At 47.6% G+C, this 20,137-nt stretch overlaps 1 protein-coding gene across 1 annotated transcript in view; it reads right to left on the reverse strand.

The window, feature by feature from the left end:
* Window positions 1–20,137, reverse strand: part of LOC107109242 (alpha-2-macroglobulin-like protein 1) — a 130,462-nt gene that overhangs the window by 107,972 nt on the left and 2,353 nt on the right. The window contains 7 exon segments of the mRNA XM_015409819.1: window positions 1,124–1,208; window positions 4,267–4,435; window positions 6,550–6,570; window positions 10,348–10,400; window positions 15,054–15,198; window positions 16,129–16,161; window positions 17,618–17,827. Coding sequence (XP_015265305.1) covers window positions 1,124–1,208; window positions 4,267–4,435; window positions 6,550–6,570; window positions 10,348–10,400; window positions 15,054–15,198; window positions 16,129–16,161; window positions 17,618–17,827 — 716 coding nt within the window.

A 20,137-nucleotide genomic window follows, 5' to 3' on the forward strand; every position in this document is an offset into this window, starting at 1 on the left:
TGATGTATTATGCCAAAAAAGTCTCCAAAGACTAGAAATTTCGTTTTCCAATATTAGGGTTACTGGAAGCAATTCAAACGCCATCAACACCAACGAACCATGCATATTATATCTCAATTCGTGTATAACTTTATCAAAGTGGGTAGCGTCAAAATACCTATATTAATTAAAATATATAATTCTATTATTAGTATTAGTAAGAGAATACTACAGACACGAGATATAATATGCATGGTTTGTTGGTGTTGATGGCGTTTGAATAGCTTCCAGTAAACTGAATATTGGAAAAAGAAATTTCTTGTCTTTGGAGACTTTTTCAGCATAATACATCATGGCTGTTTGCTTCTTCCCAACCCACCTGGAGGTTGGGAACCCCAGGCTCTCCACAAGCCGCAGAGTGAGTACTGCTGGTCTAGAGCAATGGTTTTCAAGATGTTTTCCAAGGAAGCTCCTCAGGAGCTAACAGCAGTTGCCCGTTGAGAAGAACAAACATGATTGGCAAGCATGCCAGCATTCCCCACAATGCCCTTGTGCTACACTACAATGTGCAGTCACACGGTTCACATGGTCAATTCACACGGGCCAACGGGACAGCTCAACAACATCAGCTACCACTGCACAGATAGCTTTAAAAGGGGATTCGACAGATTTATAGAGGATAGATCTATCAGTGGCTACTAGCCATGGTGACTAAAGCGAACCTCCACATTCAGAGGCAGTGAATCTGTGAATAACAATGCCAACGTCAGGGGAAGGCCTTGGACTCTCTGCCCCTTCAGAGGAACCGGTTGGCCACTGTGTGAGACAGGATGCTGGACTAGATGGACCATTGGCCTGATCCAGCAGGGCTCTTCTGATGATCTTAGAAAGGCCTTGGTCTCTATGTCCTGCTGTTGGCTGATCAGAGGAACTGGTTGGCCACTGTGTGAAACAGGATGCTGGACTAGATGGACCACTGGCCTGATCCAGCAGGGGTGTTCTTATGCTGAAAGCCCCAAGGGTATAAAGCATCAATGGTACTGAGGAACTCTTTTCATAATTAGAAAGATGCAAGTCAAAGCACATTATTCTTCAGCGGGGATTAGGGAACTCCATGGGAGTACTGCTAACCACAAGGACTTACTTTCCACATACTTTGACCGGTAATAGTTCATCTGTGGTGGTGACCACTGGGGGTAGCTCAAACAGCACTTCGATTTTTGGTAGCTCTGTAATGAATTGTAAAGAGCCGTGGTTAAGGGAGGCAGAAAGATAAAACAATTTGCATGACCCCCCCCCACTGTGCCACAGCAACAAATTCTCTCAAGACTGAGTAAAGCTAAGAGTAACTCCTGACATTATTTCCGTAATACATTTATTTAGAACCAGAGGCCATGACAAAATCTGAGGGAACACGTTATGTCAGAACACACACCACCAGCAGTTGGCCGGCTGGGATGGCAATAATTTCAAGTGGGGTCAAAATCACCGTTGTCTTCACGCCGCTCCAGACAACTAGGTGTGAGGATCTGTCTTGGCTGTGATTGGTTAGGGACAGGGTAAGGCTGTTCTAGACCTGACCTGGATGGCCCAGGCTAGCCCGATCTCATCAGATCTCAGAAGCTAAGCAGGGTCACCCCTGGTTAGTACTTGGATGGGAGACCACCACAGAAGTCCAGGGTTGCTACGCAGAGGCAGGCAATGGCAAGCCGCCTCTGAATGTCTCTTGCGTTAAAAACTCTACGGGGCCACCACACATCGGCTGCAACTCGATGGCATTTTCCCTCACCAAAGTTATTGTAAGACACGAACTGTGTTCCTGGTTGTGTTTCCCACCCCAATTTGAGAAACACACAAAACAGTGCTGTAGAGAAGAAACACTAAAAAATATTTATTAATTAATAAAGAGAGAACAGGTACACAAGGTTTTTGGGACCCTCGAATACCCACCAGCTCATCCAAAGTTATAATGGGTGACATAGCATTTTATACTCAAAATGACATCAAGAAGCAAAGCTTAATTATTGGTTCCATCAAACTTCATCACAACTTTCTAATTGGGCTCAGACCTGTGAGTTGGGTTTTCCCAAGCAAAGATTGTGTGTGTGTGTTTTAGCTAAACAATAGGCACTTCTTTCTCTTTGTTGTGTACTACTATGGAACACTACTGTATACTACTGCTATGGAACACAACTGCGCTAGCTTGACCATGTGGTCAAGCACACCTTCGGGTGCTAGAACAATAGAGGATTCGGATCCCAGGGTAGACCAATTGGAGTGCCCGGATTCTAGAGTAGACCTATGAAGGACTACTCCACTGTAAATAGCCTATCACAGGTGTGGGGTACTGCAGGAATATAAGTAGAGCTTGGACCTCGCTAGTTTGTATTTCGTTTCGCCTACTTAATAAAGCATGAGCTGATCACTACTCAACATGTCTGAACTCAGTACTTTAAACTCTTAAACTATGAAGCTCTGAAAGTATCCATATAGGCACAGGGTGCTGTTGTTCTCCATTCAGTTAGGCTAACCAACTCCAGAAACATGCGCAGTTAGGCTGGGCAGTTAAGGCAACAAGCTCTAGCAAAATAGTAGCATGTCAGCATTTTATTCTCCCAGCATGCATTTCAGCAAGAGTCATAAATGAACCAAAGTTAATAAATCAATAGGGATAGGGATAGGGTAAGGCTATTATCCTCCCAGCTTGCATCTTTATTGTGACACACACACACACACACACACACACACACTGATACCGGTATACCACTTTGTACAATTTCAATTATTTATATATTTTTATTAAAAAATTTATATCCCTCCTTTCCTCACGATTCAGCTTTACCTGTGGTTACAGTTTATCCATCTCATTGGTATACCCATATTTACAGTCAGCTTGTTTTCTTGGCTCGCACCTTCGTTTATGCTTCAAAAGCATTGGGAATCACTTCGGATTTGACTGATTTAATTGAATCTGATTGGAAATTAGATTCCCCCCCCCCTCTTTTGCCTCATTGATTTAAGAACTGATTAGTTCAGGAAGAATTTAATGGTCGAATAATGTGTTAAATGATGGATAAACTATTAGATTGTAAAACTGCATCTTTTTCCAATATGGGACCAAGAAAAGGAGATACAATAGCAGAAAAGGAAGCAGCAGCAGCAGCAGCCCCACCTTCTGAGGATGCAGCCCAGGATTATTCTTCATGGTGGCAGCTCCCGGTGGAACTCCCAAAAGAGGCCCACCAGCACTGCCATGCCATCGTTCAGAAGGAATATATGCATTACTTATAGAGTTGCTAGGTCTCCTGCTATAGTATGGTATACGATAAAAGCTTGAATCCCAGAGTGGCACAACATCACTTCCGGATTCATACCACAAATGATGTCATACCATTAACACAGTGACTCTCCTCATGTTACTGTCCCATTTCTGCCGGGTGCATGTTGTGTTTGTCTTATGACTTGTTCCTATTGCTTAATTTACATTTCATTGTTGTGTTTTATACCCACATATAGTTTTATCAGGTATCTCGAACTTCCCGGTAAAGGAGAGATGAGTTGTGGACTCAATAAATACTTACAATATCTCAGTATTTTAATTCAGATATTAAATATTAAACCAAGGGGAGGAAAGGAAGGGAAAAAATGACTAGGACTTTTAGATCTTCTCTTCCTTTTATTTGCAGGATTAGAGATGTAAAATCCCTGGGAATTTTGAAGCCACAGGGGAGGAGGAGGAGGAGGAGGAGGAGGAGGAGGAGATTGGATTTATACCCTGCCTTTCACTACCCAAAGGAGTCTCAGAGCGGCTTACAAACGCCTTTCCCTTCCCCTCCCCACAACAGACACCCTGTGAGGTGGGTGGGGCTGAGAGAGCTCTTGACAGAAACGGCTCTTTTTCAAGAAGAAGAGATTGGATTTATACCCCACCCTTCACTACCCAGAGGAGTCTCAGAGCGGCTTACAAACTTATTTCCCTTCCCCTCCTCACAACAGATACCCTGTGAGGCAGGTGGGGCTGCTGAGAGAGCTCTGACAGAAACTGCTCTTTTTTCAAGAACAGCTCTGACAGAACTACGGCTTGCCCAAGGTCATCCAGCCAGGTGCAAGTGGAGGAGTGGGGAATCAAACCCGGTTCTCCCAGATTAGAGTCCATGCACTTAACCACTACACCAAACTGGAAAAAAGTTGGGAATATTGGGGGGAAATGGGGGGAGGAACATTTCTTTCCAAATGCCTCCACCCCTTGCTGGCAAAGTGACCCCCCCCCAAAAAAAAACCCCTCACCATATTCCTGCACTACAAAAGTGTTTGTGCTTCCTTCACGTTTGCTCTCCCCCACTTGGATGGTATACATTCCCAGGGCCGCTTCTGAGGGAAGAGGGAAGGAGAAATCCGCAATGCCTTGTTTGGTCTCCACATCCAGCCACTGGCCAATCCGGTTCTTATTGGGATCCTGTCCATGGGATAAGACAAAAAGAACTGTGAAGTTTACAGACAGGTTGTAAAAAAATGCTGACGTCTGTGTCTGTGTAAGAGACTTTGTCCAAGCAGAAAATAAGAGAGTTGCACCAGTCACTTGGGAGATAAAAACATGAGGCCAAAACTGATGGCAGAAGAAAAATATATATATATATATATATATTATCACTCATCAGTGTTCCTACAAGAAGAATACAAGATTGGTAGCAAGACAGCAGGGGCTCTTGAATGAGAACATCTTCCTAAATCATCCACTGGAACCTTCCCTTGATACAATGTGAGCAAAATTTACGTTCAATTCACTGGTTGTATTTAGGATAAAAACCTGCATCTTCATACTATGTACAGATCACTTTGCCTATAGATTTACCACATCTGTCAGAAGTATGTTGACAGCTCAGCTGGGGGAGGGAAGATTTCACCTTATACACAACTGTATTCCAAGCCACCTAGACATCTGGTTCGTCCTGAGAGGAATTTTCAGGGAGGAGAGAGACATAGACCGATTCCCCACAAGAAGCTGTCCCATCCTCGCTCTTCTATTTCCCCCGCTTGCATTGGTCAGTTTCACACTATCTGCTGTGCGTCGGCCGCATTTTGACCCACAGCTCCCCCTGCTTTCCCCCATGTCTTCTTGATCTCAAAAAACAAGGATCGAGAAGACGCAGGGGAAATCGGGGGGAGCTGCGGGTCAAAATGCGGCTGTGCAGTGAATAGTGTGAAATTGTCCAATGCAAGCGGGGGAAATAGGAGAGCGAGGGTGGCACAGCTTCTTGTGGGGAGTCGGTCATACAGTCCCTGCATGGAAGACACTACCAGGGTGGCAGCCCTTTAAATACTTGCCTGAACACCCTGCTATCTTCACTCACCAAGATTCTCTGTTCTTTGTCCCTATTTTTCCTCTTGGGAAGATTTCAGTAAGAAAGCCCCCTCACTCCATACCCTGGGGTCCCATGTGCTCCACACCTAGAACACCCAGACCCCAACAACGTCCATGGCAGATATTTTGGGTTGCCAGGCGTGGCCTGGCCTGGCAATGGACAGGAGATGGGAAGAGGCAGGTACTGTAGGAAGTAAAGAACCGCCCATGCACACATACACTCATACCCCTGCCAGGCCCGTAGCCAGGATTTTGTGGCTTGTGGGGCAAATTTTTTTCTGGTGGGGCTGAAATTCTCAACGCAGAAAGAAAAGCCATTTAGCCAATAGAAGGCTGTTACCAGGATAGATCTCTAAATTGCAAGCTGTCAACCACTTTAGATGACAGCTAATCACTTCTGCCAGCAACAATTCTGATAACAAGCCGGCAGGTGGAGGTGATGACTTCTACAGTCAAGAAAGCTAACAGGCAGGATAAACTCTCTTCAAGGAGACCAGTTTCTTGACACAGAGTTAGAAGGGATCCTAGAGGTCACCCACTCCAACCTCCTTGTTCAGTGCAGGAATTAGTCAACCACAGCACCCCACTCTGCTTAAAGAAGCACCCTTTAAAAAATGTTTTAAAATGACTGAAAAAAATCATTTACAGGAGAAATTCTTGTGGGGCTGGGCCTTTAAGAAAGGGGGCAGAGCCCCCCAAAAGCCCACCATAGCTACAGGCCTGACCCCTGCTGCTACAGCTCTCCATGTCACTTCCCGCCAATGTGTTTGGGGGGGTTTCCCTCCAGTGTTACATATTCTTCACACCTAAAAGTTTCTTTTGCCATGTCTATTGTAGAACAGGGGTGGACAATCCCTAGCCACCCGGTGACAATGGGGACCTCAAGTTGGCTGTTAGCGACGGGCAGCTTTGCATCTTTATTGTGATGGATTAACCGGGAAAGCCCAGGGCAGACAGTGAAGCTTTGCTAAGCTCGTGCCCTTCCTTGATGGGGTTTGCTTCAGATGAGTATGAGGTGATTTTCTGTTTCTTTCCATCCATTTCTTTTTCAGAAGACCTGGCTCCTTACATTACGCACGTCCAGCTACACAATATTCCATGTCACGCTGCACTCTCCCCCCCCCCCAACTATGCAAAATATGTCCAGCTGCACAAAACAGCACAGGAGAGGTGCTCGCTTATGTACAGAAAGGTTCCTGGCTACTTACCATCAGCTGGACCAAATGGATCTGCAAGGACAAAAGAGAGGACAGATTAGAACCAAAGTCCGTTCTCCCAACATTGTGCAAAGCCACCTTGTCTTTCCCTTGGCCGGTTGAAGGGTTGCCAGTCTCCGGGGTGTGTGTGTGCATGTATCTGGAGATCTCCTGGAATGATAGCTCATCTCCACAGATCAGTTCCCCTGGAGAGACTGAGAGCATTGGAAGATGGACTGTACAGGACTTATACCTCACTGAGGTCCCTCCCCCTTCCCAAATCTTGCCCTCCCCAGGCTCCACCCCCCAAGTCTCCAGGAATTTCCCTGCCCAGATGTGTCAAACCTAACCAGCTGCCTTATCTCCTCAAACTGAGGGTCATGCTGCACGTGATATCAGAGGCTGGAGAGACGGGGCCCCAAATCTGTCATTAGCATTAAAAAAAAATAGGGTTGCCACCAATGCTCCCTTTAAGCCAGTGGTGGTGAACCTATGGCATGGGTGCCAGAGGTGGCACTCAGAGCCCTCTCTGTGGGCACGCGTGCCATCGCCCCAGCCAGGCCCAGACCATCATTAAAGTGTCAAATTCTCTGCCAAATAATTTTAAGTAAATGAAAGCATTTGGGATTGCTTTCCTTACTTTGTTTGGATCATCTTAAGTTAATGTATGAATTGTTCTTTCTAAAGTAAAACCTCAGTATCCAGGTTAAATTGCCGTGTTGGGTTTTGGGTCGCAGTTTGGGCACTCGGTCTCTAAAAGGTTCGCCATCACTGCTCTAAGTTGTGGGATCTGGTGAGCCAAAATTCTACTTTGCGAGCTACTGGCATTAACATCGTGAGTGAGCGATTTGGCTCCTGCATAAATTAGTCTGCTCTGGAGCCCTCCTTCCTGTGTGAGCCAGAGGCTAAAAAACTGTGAGCTAGCTCACACTAACTCAGCTCAGAGGGAACACTGGTTGCCAGTCTCTAGCTGGTGGCTGAAAATCTCCCAGACTTACAACAGATCTCCAGGAAAGAGATCAGTCCCTATGGAGAAAATGGCTGCTTTGGAAGGTGGACTCTATGGCATGATAGACTGCTAAGACTAGCAAATACCGTGACAATATGCACAGAATATATCAAGAAAATATATTTAAATGTAATTAAAGCAGACAGTTGTCTTAAAGAACAATGACAAAGAAAGCGATGAAATTGACATATGTTAGTCAATCCTTTGAGTCAGAGGTCATTTCACAGAAAAAGAGGTGCAGGAGCTCATTAGCATAAGTCATTAGCATAACTCATTTGCATATGCCACACCCCCTGACATCACCGGAAGTGTGTCAGAAGGCAACACCCACCATTCAGGCTCCACTGGACTGTTTTGGATTCCTAGCTATTGGGGGGGGGGAAGGTGCAGATCTGTCCTTGCAGAAGAGGGAGAGCTTGTACCTGAATAAAGCTTGGTCTTAAAGGTGCCACTGGACTGTTTTGGATTGCTAGCTGGGGGGGGGGGGGGCGACGCACAGATCTGCCCTCACACAGATCTGTGCAGAGATAGAGAGGGATGGAAATAAGGAGGGAGAGAAGGAGAGAAAGAAGGAAAAAAGGAGGAAAAAGGGGGAAAAGAAAGAAAGAAAAAGGGAAAAAAGGAGGGGAAGAGCGAAAGAAAGAAAAAGAAAGACATAATGGAGGGAAAGAAGGAAAGAAAGAGAAGGAAAGAAGGTGGGGAAAAGGGAAAGAATGAGAGAGAGGGAAAGAAAGAGAGAAAAGAAAAGAAGGAATGCTTTTAGTATAGGAATCCATGTAGATGAGGTGCTAACGTTCTAGTCTAAGGCCAAGTCAATCAGATCACTTTGCAGATGATAATCTGTGGAATGCATTCTACTTGGGCTTCGATTAGTGTGGTTTTAAATAGCTTCATAGCGTCATGCAAGAGAGAACAGTTATTTTTGAAGAAGGAATACTGCGAAACGAAGAGGAAAATGTCCGGAATCTTCGTCAAAACAATTCTGAGTTCAACATTAACAGTTTATTTTATATGTTTAAGCAAGTCTTTTGTGTTTTTTCATTGAGGTCTGTGCTATTGCACACTTAGACATCCAAACGCCTATGTGCATAACTGTACTAAACGCTTATGTGCATCTGCTTAAATTACATTCAAATATATTTTCTTGATATATTCTGCGCATATTGTCATCGTATTTGCTAGCCTTAACTGCTTTTTACTGTGACCCATCTACTTTCTTAATTAGACTCCTAAGGCACCTCCCCTCCCCAAACCTGGCCCTCCCTAGACTCCACTCCCCAAATCTCCAGGAATTCCCCAAAGCAGAGCTGGAAACCCTGACCGGCTGCTTTGTGTCCTCAAACTGAGAGCCAAGCTCCACGTGATATTGGAGGCTGGAGAGAGTGGACCCCAAATTGGTCAAGTTAGCATCAAAACAATCAGACATGGGGGGAGGAGGAGGGGATACGGACTGGGGCTGGGAAAGGGAGGCTAAACGTTTTGCCAAATCCTGTTTCCCTGCCCAGAAAGGTCAGTGCATGAGAGACTGGGTTTCCTTCCTTGCCCTATCTGGCCTCTCTGTTCCCCTGCTCGTGTCAAAAGGGCTTCCAACCTGCGGGTGGGTCTCGGAGATCTCCTGGAATTGCAATGGATCTCCTAACTACAGAGATCAGCTCCCTTGGAGAAAATGGCAGTTTTGGAGGGTGGAGTCTCTGGCGTTACACGCCCGTTGAGGTCCTTGCCCTCCCCAAGTTCCAACCCCCAAATCTCCAGGAATTTCCCGACCCAGAGTTTGGGGGGGGACGTGCAGATCTGTCCTCGCAGAGGAGGGAGAGCTTGTACCTGAATAAAACTTGGTCTTAAAGGTGCCACTGGACTGTTTTGGACCGGGGGGGCTGGGGGGGGGCTCTGCAACTTACCTGGCTGCTTCTTGCTCTGACTGAGGGCTGCTGGGAGCAGGGGGTGGGGCTTGTTGCATGTGCCCGCCCCCTGGACTCTTTACTGCCGGAGCTCCGCTCCTGTGCGCTCCAGCAGGAAATGACCCCAGCGCACTTGGCAAGCCCTTGAATACACACACATCCTGCAAAGGGAGTGCACTGAGCTTTGGGCAGTCAAGTTGGCAGGACGGGCGTGCCACAAGTGTGGAGGGGCCTTTAAGGAAGCGGGAAGAGCCCCCCCATAGCCCCCCCATAGCTACGGGGCAGCGCATCTGACTGCCACATCAAAGGAGGCAGGCAAACCCTGGAGAGGGGTACACTGTACGGTTGCCATCTCTGGACTGGGAAATTCCTGGAGATAAGGCCTTGGGAGGGAAGGGCTTGGGGGAAAGGAGGAACTGCAGGAGAACAGAATGAATGTCATACAGCCCATCATCCAAAGTGGACATTTTCTCCAGGGGAACTGATCTCTGCTGTCTGGGAATCAGTTGTCATTCCAGGAGGTCTCTAGGCCCCACCTGGAGGGTGGCAACCCTATGGCTCAACACACAGCAAAACACTCTCTGCGGCCCGTTCACAAGGGATTCATGGCACAGGATACCGAGAGCCGTGGTTTGCTCAGAGGCAGTGCAGAGTATTTACCCTTTGCCTAGTCCCATTTTTTTTCAAATGAAAGGACCAATGGATCTTGTCAGGGCCACTAAGGGAGGGACTACTTGCCGGGGCACAAATGGGTGGCAAAACTTGTTTTTACATCACGGTTGGATCTGGGGTTCATGAGGGAAAAGCTCAGAGGAGATCTTCGTCTGGGGGCCCGGGGCCCGGTAAGTGGATGGCCCTGCGAGCTCTTGCCGAACGGCCCGCCCAAGAAGAATCGATACTCACCTTTTGCGGTGAGCCCTTGAACTCGTAACTGAGCCTCACAATGCGAAAACGGACTGGAAAAAACAGAGATAAAAATATTTATGGTGTGTGGGGGGGAACAGAGATCAAACAGCAAGCAATTCATTAGAAGCCGGTGTGGATCTCAAAAGACACCCACCAACCCTGGAATTACAGCAGATCTCCAGATGACAGACATTGGTTTGACTAGAGCAGGGGTGTCAAACATACGGCCCATGGGCCTCCAATCCAGCCTCCAATCCAGCCTGAGAGCAACTGATTCTGTGCTGCTTCCTGCTTCCTGTTTCTAACATTGCAGCCCTTTTTGGCCAGTCTCTCCTATTTCCTGCTTCATAGGAGAGAAAGGAAGCTTTCCTTCAATTGCCTGAGAGCTCCCCCCCCAAAAAAAAAGTGGCGCGGGGACCCCCCCCCCCCCCGGGGGGGGAGGGGGAGAGAAGGAACCGGGGGGGGGGGGAGAATGCTGCCACATGGAACTTTTAAGAAGACCAGCAATGTTTAAGTCCAGGTATTAGCTTTTGTGTGCAAGCACACTTTTTCTTCTTCAGAGACAGAGAGGCAAGAAAAGAACGAGAGAGAGAGAGAGAGAGAGAGAGAGAGAGAGAGAGAGAGAGAGAGAGTGAGTCCTGTGTTTAAGACCAAAAATGTTTTACTCCAGGTATAAGCTTTTGTGGACAAGCACACTTTTTCTTCAGAGAGAGAGGGAGGGGAGGGAAAGGCCTAGAGAAAGCATACCGGAGAGAGGGGGGAAGGAATCCCATGGCACTTGGAAAAATCCCCCTTTCCATTTCTAATGTGGGAGGAGAAACTTAACAGCGCAGCTTGCATTCCTTATTAGTTAAAGGGAGCAAGAGTACAGCAGCACCTTAATGATTAACAAACTTTGTGGCAGGGCATGAGCTTTCATAAATCACTGCTCACTTCTTCAGATACAGCTGGAATGTGAGTCCATCTGTCCTTATATCTTGGAGAGTGAAGTGATTTCAGATGCCAAATGACAATAGCAGGCATTGGTAATGAGAGAAGAAACCTAGTTCTCAATTCAGTCCAGGAGAATGCATTGTCTTGAGCTTCATTATCAGTTGCAATTCAGCAGTCTCTCTTTCAAGTCTCCCTTTGAGATTCCATTGTAAGAGAACTGCTAGTCTTAGGTCAGCAACTGAATGCCCTGGAAGGTTAAAATGTTCCCCCACTGTTTTTTGAATGTTGTGGTTTCTAAGAGCAGTAGAAAGAGTCCAGTAGCGCCTTTTATCTTTTAAAATATTTGTATAATGTATTTTAATATATATGACTGTAAGCCGCCCTGAGCCTGCCTTCGCGGGGAGGACAGGATATAAATCAAATAAATCAAATAAATTTAAAGACTTATTGGGGTAGGGTATGTGCTTTTGTGAGTCACTGCTTATTTCCATTTATTCTTTGCATCTTCTTGGACTGAATCCTCCTGTACCAAACTGAGACCTAGACTTGGCCACTACACTACTAACCCCTAGCTTCAGATCACTGATGAGTAAATTTAGTAGTACCGGCTCCAATACCGATCCTTGTGGGACCCCGCTACTTACTTCCCTCCATTGTGTGAACTGTCCATTGATTCCTACACTTTGCTTTCTGTCATTTAACCACTTTTTAATCCATAAGAGAACCTGTCCTCTTATCCCATGACTGCTAAGTTTACTCAAGAGTCTTCGGTGAGGTACCTTGTCAAAAGCCTTTTGAAAGTCCAGGTATATAATGTCCACTGGGTCACCATTGTCTACATGCTCGTTGACTTTCTCAAAGAACTCCAAAAAGTTAGTGAGGCAGGACTTCCCTTTGCAGAAGCCGTGCTGATTTTGCCTCAGCAGGCTGATTTGTCCCTCTGTGTTCCTAACAATTCTATCTTTGATTACAGCTTCTACTAATTTGCTTGGGAAAGATGTTAGGCTGACTGGCCTGTAATTTCCTGGTTCCCCCTCTGAATCCCTTTTCAAAAACTGGTGTAACATTTGCTACTCTCCAGGTTTCTGGTACAGCAGCTGAATTACATATACACATAGGTTACATATACTCTCAGGTGTATGCCATCAGAACCTGGAGACATATAATTTTTTTAATTTCCCCAGTATGTCTACAACGTCATCTCTGGTCATCTCAATTTGGCTCAGTTCAGACTCCCTTCCTGAAAAAAGGGGCTGTTGGCATGGGTATGTGCCCCACACTTTCCACAGCGAACACTGAAGCAGTCATTGAGCTTCTCTGCCATCTCCCCATCTTCCTTTAGCAATCCCTTTATTCCTTTGTAATCCAAAGGCCCCACTGCTTCTATGGCTGGTTTCCTGCTCTGGATATATTTTTTTTAAACATTTATTGTCTTGATGCTTTTAGCAACCTGCTCCTCAAAATCTCTTTTTGCATGCCTAATTATTGACTTACATTTCTTTTACCAGAGCCTGTTCAATTCATTGGGGCAGATCTTCCACTTTTTAAAAGAAGGCTCTTTACTCTTTATAGCTTCCTTGACTTGTGTTGTTACCCACGCAGGTCTTCTTTTAGACTTGGCCGTGCCTTTCCTAATCTGTGGAATGCATTCTATTTGGGCTTCAATTAGTGTGGTTTTAAATAGCTTCCAAGCATCCTCTAGGGATTTGACTCTCTTGAGTTTCCCCTTCAGCTTCCTTTTTACTATTTCCTCATTTTTGTAAAGTTCCCTATTTTGAAATCAAATGTTACAGTTTGGGACTTTAGGGGTAACTTTCTGTTGACCTGAATGCTGAACTTAATAGCATTGTGGTCACTGTTTCCAATTGGTTTAGCAATTCTATCTCTCTCTATAGCCTCTATATCTCTCACCAGGTCTTGAGACCCACTCAGAACCAGGTCCAAGATCACTACCCCTCTGATTGGCTCTGTGACCAACTGTTCCAATGTGCGGTCATTGATGTTTAGGAATCTCATGTCTACTGCTTGACTCCAGCACATGTTTCCTGAGTCAACGTGGGGGTAGTTGATGTCTCCCAGTATAATAACATCATCTGCTTTAGTCACCTCCCTTATTTCCTTCTCCATCTCAATATCAGCCTCAAGGGTTTGAGCAGGTGGGCCATGCAGGTAACCCCCCACTTTTAAGTAACCCTTAGGGTTGGGGAGTTAATTCCCCTGATCTTCAACTGAACGAAACCCTCGTCGTCAGCGAATGTGTGTGAATTAAGATGTATATATGTTGTCCTCCCCTACCCCACAAATCATTGTTAGTCCCTCGTAATATTGAGTAACTGTAAATCGCTCAGAGCCAGCAAGCTCTGCAGGATTGAGCGATCAATAAATTGAAAGATTATTATTATTATTATTATTATTATTATTATTATTATTATTATTATTATATTATGTTCTCTTTGATGTACAACGCAACAACAACCCATTCCTCCCAGTCCTGCCTTATACCCAGGAGAGACTGTATCTCATAGATCTTCCCGATTCCACCATGTTTCTGAGATACCTAACATATCTAAATTGTAATTGAACACCAAGGACTCCAGCTCCACCGTCGTGGCTTGGAGATTTCTAGCATTGGCATATAGACATCTATAATGTGTTTCCCTCTCCAGTAATCATCACCTCCCTCGGCCCCTTAGTCGCCACACATGACCCTCAGTCACCATCATGCCCTCACTCCCAAGTTCTATTACATTCCTATCAATAGTACCCTGAGTGTTTACTCAATCATCCCTTTGGACTGACTTGTCCTGAACTGGAGGCTCCCCAACTCCTGTTGGCTCTGCCCCCCCCCCACCTGTTTGTGCTGCCCCCCCCCCCCCCGGATTAGTTCAGAAGCTTCTCTGCCACCTTTTTGATCTTAATCGCCAGCAGTCTGGTTTCCTTTTGGTTCAAGTGAAGCCCATATTTTTTGTACAGGTTCAGCTTGTACCAGAAAGTTCTCCAGTGCCTAACAAATCTAAACCCATCCTCCCAGCACCACTTTCTCATCCAAAACTGAGACCCCGGATCTGTGCCTGTCTAGCTGGCCCTAAGCATAGAACCGGCAGCACTTCTGAGAATGCCACCTTTGAGGTCCTGGCCTTGAACTTTCTGCCTGGTATCCTAATTTTTTCCTCCAGGACCACACAACTATATTTCCCAATGTCACTGGTGCTAGGGTAGCCCGGTCTTACTTGACTGCTGGTGTGGGGGGTGGTTCTGTTTCTTCCTCAATAGAGTTTTTCCTTGAATGATAGAGTGCCCCCCGTAATGTCCCCTGTGCGATGAAGTCACCTCCAGGTGATATCATTGTGCCAGGCACATTGGTGTGAACACAGCAGTTTGGGGGTGGGGTTCCCCTTGCCAGCAAAATCCGGGCCACCGGATTGGGGGCCCAGAAAGCGGGTAAACCCACAGTAGGGGAATGGCAACCCTAACTGATGCCAACATGCACCATGACTGCTGACTCTTCCCTGGCACTATCTATCTACCTATCTAGACAGTATGTGATGTCCACAACCTTCGCACCTTTCACAGTGACTCTTGCTTGCACCTGCGGGGCCTGCATTCCTTGCTGTTGGGGAGGACGGTAGTTTGGGCTGTTGCAAGCAGCAGAGGCGCTCAGCTTTCCCCAGCTTTATTCTCCCTCCCTCCCTCCTAGCCATTCTGAAGGTGGGGCAGGAGCCCCTGCAGGGCTAGGCCTCTCCCAAGGGCTGCTAGCCGGTCAGGCATACCTGTCTCTCCAGGCTTGTAAAAGGGCTTGTCTGGCTCGATGATGTTGTAGATGTCAATGGACCTGACCAGCACCTTCTTCCGGCCCTCAAAGCTCACACTGTCACCCTTGCGGATGAGGACGTGCACGTGGGCCACCTCTTCACTCTCCACAAGGCAAAGGAGAAAAACGCTTTCAATGTAGGAGGCTGGAGAACAGATGGCCATTTTGAAAGTAGGGCAGACGTTCTTTGCTGCTGAACTGGAAACTTTTGGGGAATTCCTCCCAAACTGGGCTCCTCTTATCCAGGAAAAAGGAGCTTAAGATGCCCACCCCAATTGTGGATACCCCATCTTCCTCTTGCCACTCCCTCCCACGCCCTTCTGAACCCTCTGTCCTTTGCTCATCCCCTTCCCAGTCTTTCCTTCCTTGGTCCCCTCTTCCTTTCCCTCCTAAGCCGTTTCAATCTTTGCCTGTCCCGTTCCCAGTCTGTCCTTCCTTGGTCTCCTCTTCCTTTCCCTCCTAAGCCATTTCGATCTTTGCCCATCCCCTTCCCAGTCTGTCCTTCTTTGGTCCCCTCTTCCTTTCCCTCCTAAGCCGTTTCAATCTTTGCCTGTCCCGTTCCCAGTCTGTCCTTCCTTGGTCTCCTCTTCCTTTCCCTCCTAAGCCATTTTGATCTTTGCCCATCCCCTTCCCAGTCTGTCCTTTCTTAGTCGCGTCTTCCTTTCCCTCCTAAGCCATTTCGATCTTTGCTCATCCCCTTCCCAGCCTGTCCTTCCTTGGTCTCCCCTGTCTTCCTTTCCCTCCTATGACTCATAAACCTCTCTCACACCTAAGGTTGTCAACCTCCAGGTGGCACTTGCAGATCTCCTACTATTACAGTGGATCTGCAGATGACCAAGATCAGTTCCCCTGCTGAGGTCTTTCCCCACCTCAAACCCCACCATCCCCAGGATCCACCTCTCAAATCTCCAGTCATTTGCCAACTTAGAGATGGCAACCGTCCCCTCCCCTCCCTCTATCATGTGAATCCTTCCTTTAAGGGACAGAACACATTTAGTAGGAGGAGGGAAGTGGCTGGGAGATGTGATACTTACTGGTCTATCTTTTGTTGGAATGAAGAGTGGGACCTGAAAGAGAGAGGGAGGAAAAAGGTAGGCAGCTGCACTAGCGCAGAAGTTCTTCTATGGTGTCACACATCCCTTCCGCACAGGGCCATTTCTCTATTCTGCTCTGAGGGCTACATCCACAAACGCCAAGGTGAGGTGCTCTGGGCCTTTGTCTCTCACTGGCCATTCCCCACCACTCCCTTTCACCACCAGCGAGAGCCAGTGTGGTGTCGTGGTTAAGTGGGCGGACTCTAATCTGGGAGAACCGGGTTTGATTCCCCACTCCTTCGCTTGCACCTGGCTGGATGACCTTGGGCAAGCCGTAGTTCTGATAAGAGCTGTTCTTGAAAAAAGAGCAGTTTCTCTCAGAGCTCTCTCAGCTCCGCCTACCTCACAGGGTGTCTGTTGTGGGGAGGGGAAGGAGTTTGTAAGCCGCTCTGAGACTCCTTTGGGTAGTGAAGGGCAGGGTATAAATCCAGTCTCTTCTTCTCTTCTTCTTCTTCCTTCTAAACTGTGGAGTCTTGTGAGCAAAAATTCTACTTTGTGAGCTGCTGGCATTAAAGTTGTGAGTGAGCCATTTGGCTGCTGCATAAGTCAGTTTGCTCCGGAGCCATCCTTCCTGAGTCGAGACAAAAATGGGTGAGCCAGAGGCTAAAAAACTGAGAGCTGGCTCACACTGACTCAGCTTAGAGGGAACACTGATTACCACTGATCTCCAGCTGACAGAGACCAGTTTGCCTGGAGAAAGTGGCCTCTTTGGAAGGTGGACTCCAGGGCATCATACCCCATTGAAGCCCCTCCCCTCTCCAAACCCCGCCCTCCCCAGGCTCCACCCCCCAAATCTCCAGGTATTTCCTAACCCAGAGCTGGCATCCCTAGTGTATGTGGCGGAATGGTGCTGGATGGCACTCAGGTGGCAGCCTGCAATGCCACCCTCTGTCTGGGGAGGGCCCAGTGCTCCCTCTAAGCTGTGGAGTCCTGTGAGCAAAAATTTTACTCTGTGAGCCACTGGAATTAAAGTTGTGAGCAAGTGATTTGGCTACTGCATAAATCAGTCTACTCTGGAGCCCTCCTTTCTGAGCTCAGACAAAAAAGTGTGAGCTAGAAAACAGTGAGCTGGTTCACACTTACTCAGCTTAGAGGGAACACTGGCGGGGCCTGGTGCTGGGGACAGCCGGAGTGGGTGGGGCAGTGCCCCATCTGCCCTCATATTCCCCCCCCCATAGAGTTACAACACTTGCAGCAATGATCCTGCATGATGTGGTGGTTAGAGTATCTGACTAGGATCGGGGAGACCCGGGTTCGAATCCCCACTTGGCCATGGAAGCTCGCTGGGTGACCTTGGGCCAGTCACACTCTCTCAGCCTAACTGACCTCACGGGAGGATAAAATGCAGGAGAAGAGATTGATGTGAGGTGCCTTGGGTACCCATCAGGGAGAACAGCAGTGTATAAACGAAGTAAACAGATACATGTACCTTGAAGTCGATGCACTCAAAAGCTCCGGGCTTCTCCACGTCCTTCTCTACTAGGGAATGGTTCTGGGTCTTCATCTCCAGCGTGACAGTCAGGTGAACGCTCTCTGGGAGGGAACTGAGAAGGACGCAGACCTTGTCCACATTGGGATGATACAGGATGGCCGGGACAACCACCAGGTAATGACTGGAAGAGGATGGAGAAGAGGTCACCTGGGGGGGGCTATTCCAGTGAGCTCCATGAGGATTTCCACCCCATAAAGGAACAGTTGTTAGTCAGTTGCTGTGTGGGAACCGTTACGATGGGAATTCAGGAAGATCCTCCCAGATCCCCAAAGAACCAACCCCAGCCACTTTTGAAGGAACTTTAATCCAGCATGGCGTACTGTTTAAAGCATCAGACTGGGATCTGAGAGACCCAGGTTCGAATCCCCACTCTGCCATAGAACGGATCAAAGGAAGTCCTTCTTCACCCAAAGAGTGATCAACACATGGAATTCACTGCCACAGGAGGTGGTGGCGGCTACAAGCATGGACGGCTTCAAGAGAGAATTGGATAAGCATATGGAGCAGAGGTCCATCGGTGGCTATTAGCCACAAGGTACAGACAGGAACTCTTGGTCTGGGGCAAGTGATGCTCTGTCTTATTGGTGCTTGTGGAGTGGGGTCAACAGTGGGAGGGCTTCTGGTGTCCTGGCCCCACTGCTGGACCTCCTGATGGCACCTGGTATTTCTGGCCACTGTGTGACACAGAGTGTTAGACTGGATGGGCCATTTGGCCTGGTCCCACATTGGCTTCTCTTATGTTCTTATGTTCCTATGTTCTTAAACTTGCTGGGAGGGGGGGGCTGGCCCAGTCACTCTCAGCATAACCTGCCTCGCAGGGCTGGTGGGAGGATAAAACGGAGGAGAGGAGAACTGGGTAAGCCTCTCTGGGCCCCCATTGGGGAGGGAAGTGGGGTACAAAGAAAGAAAGTGAATAAATATACATATGAACCAACTTGGGCCTCTAGCCTGCCACGTCCACTCCATGCCCCCCCCCCGCATGTCCATCAGCCATTTTAACTGGCATGACTCCCTCCTTCTTCCTCCCCGACAATGGCAGGAGGCAGATGGCCTCGCCCCTAAACATCAACTTGTTCATCTCTGTACCACTTTGTGTCCTCCTTACCATAGCACAGGATACAAAGAATAAGAAGAGATTGGATTTATACCCTGCCCTTCACTACCCGAAGGAGTCTCAGAGCAGCTTACCATCTCCTTTCTCTCCCCCTCCCCACAACAGACACCCTGTGAGGTAGGCGGGGCTGCTGAGAGAGCTCTCTTGAGGACTGCTCCTGAGAGAACAGCTCTGAGGCAACTTGTGACTGACCCAAGGTCACACCAGCAGCTGCATGTAGAGGAGTGGGGAAATCAAACCCAGTTCTCCCAGATTAGAGTCCGCGCACTTAACCACTACACCAAACCGGCTCTCTACACCACTACACCAAACATCTTCATGCTTACGGATTTCCTCTTTGGGAAATCACTTCACCTGTTGTTAAAGATATTGGCTAAGTCAATCAATGGAAACAAACAGGTCCTCAGCACTGAACCCAAACATTTTGTCACTGGAAAATGTAGTGCTCTCCCCATTACTGTCTGTCTCCCCTGCTCCCCTGCCTGTTTCTGAAAGCATCATCCCAGACGTCAACGCCTTCCTCTGGTGATGGTATTCAGGGCATTACGGCCTCTGAACTACCGTAGGGACGACGACACATTAAAAGAAGCGGTGCAGTCAAAGCAATATTATAGTATACAAGAAGGGGGACCTGCGATGTGCTCCCCCTCCCCCCCAGCGGCAGCAGCAGCCACCCGCCAAGCCTTCCCCCCCAGCGGCAGTGAGGGCAAGACAGTTGCCAGGACATTATCTGTACATGCGCATGGAATGCTCTTTTACTTTTGTGGGGATTTAAGTATCCCCCATGTACTTTTTTCAAATTTTTAGATTTTTCTGCAGACCTGGGGACTGCTCCAAGTGTGCAGGAAAATCTCTCTGCCCCCCAAGTGCCCCTGATGTACGGATTTAGATATCCGCACGGAGGGGGCAACTTGGCTATTAGATATATAGATTAGTGCATTTTTGAACTGTCAGTATTATCAGATTAATTATTTCTGCAATGCTGTTCTTTCCTTTGTTCAGTTCTTGGTAATTATAAATTCATAGGTTTACATATAGCATGTACAATATACAGGGGCCATTTCGTAGAAAAAGAGGTGCAGGAGCTCATTAGCACAACTTCTTAGCATAACTTATTTGCATACGTCACACCCCCTGGCATCACCGGAAGTGTGTCAGAAGGCAACACCCACTGCTCAGACTCCACTGGACTGTTTTGGATTGCTAGCTATTGGGGGGGGGGGAATATGCAGATCTGTCCTCGCAGAGGAGGGAGAGCTTGTACCTGAATAAAACTTGGTCTTAAAGCTGCCACTGGACTATTTTGGACCAGGGGGTGGGGAGGGAGCTCTGAAACCTACCTG

The sequence above is a fragment of the Gekko japonicus genome, unplaced genomic scaffold, assembly GCF_001447785.1.
Source record: "Gekko japonicus isolate JY-2015 unplaced genomic scaffold, Gekko_japonicus_V1.1 scaffold170, whole genome shotgun sequence".
NCBI classification, from domain to species: domain Eukaryota; kingdom Metazoa; phylum Chordata; class Lepidosauria; order Squamata; family Gekkonidae; genus Gekko; species Gekko japonicus.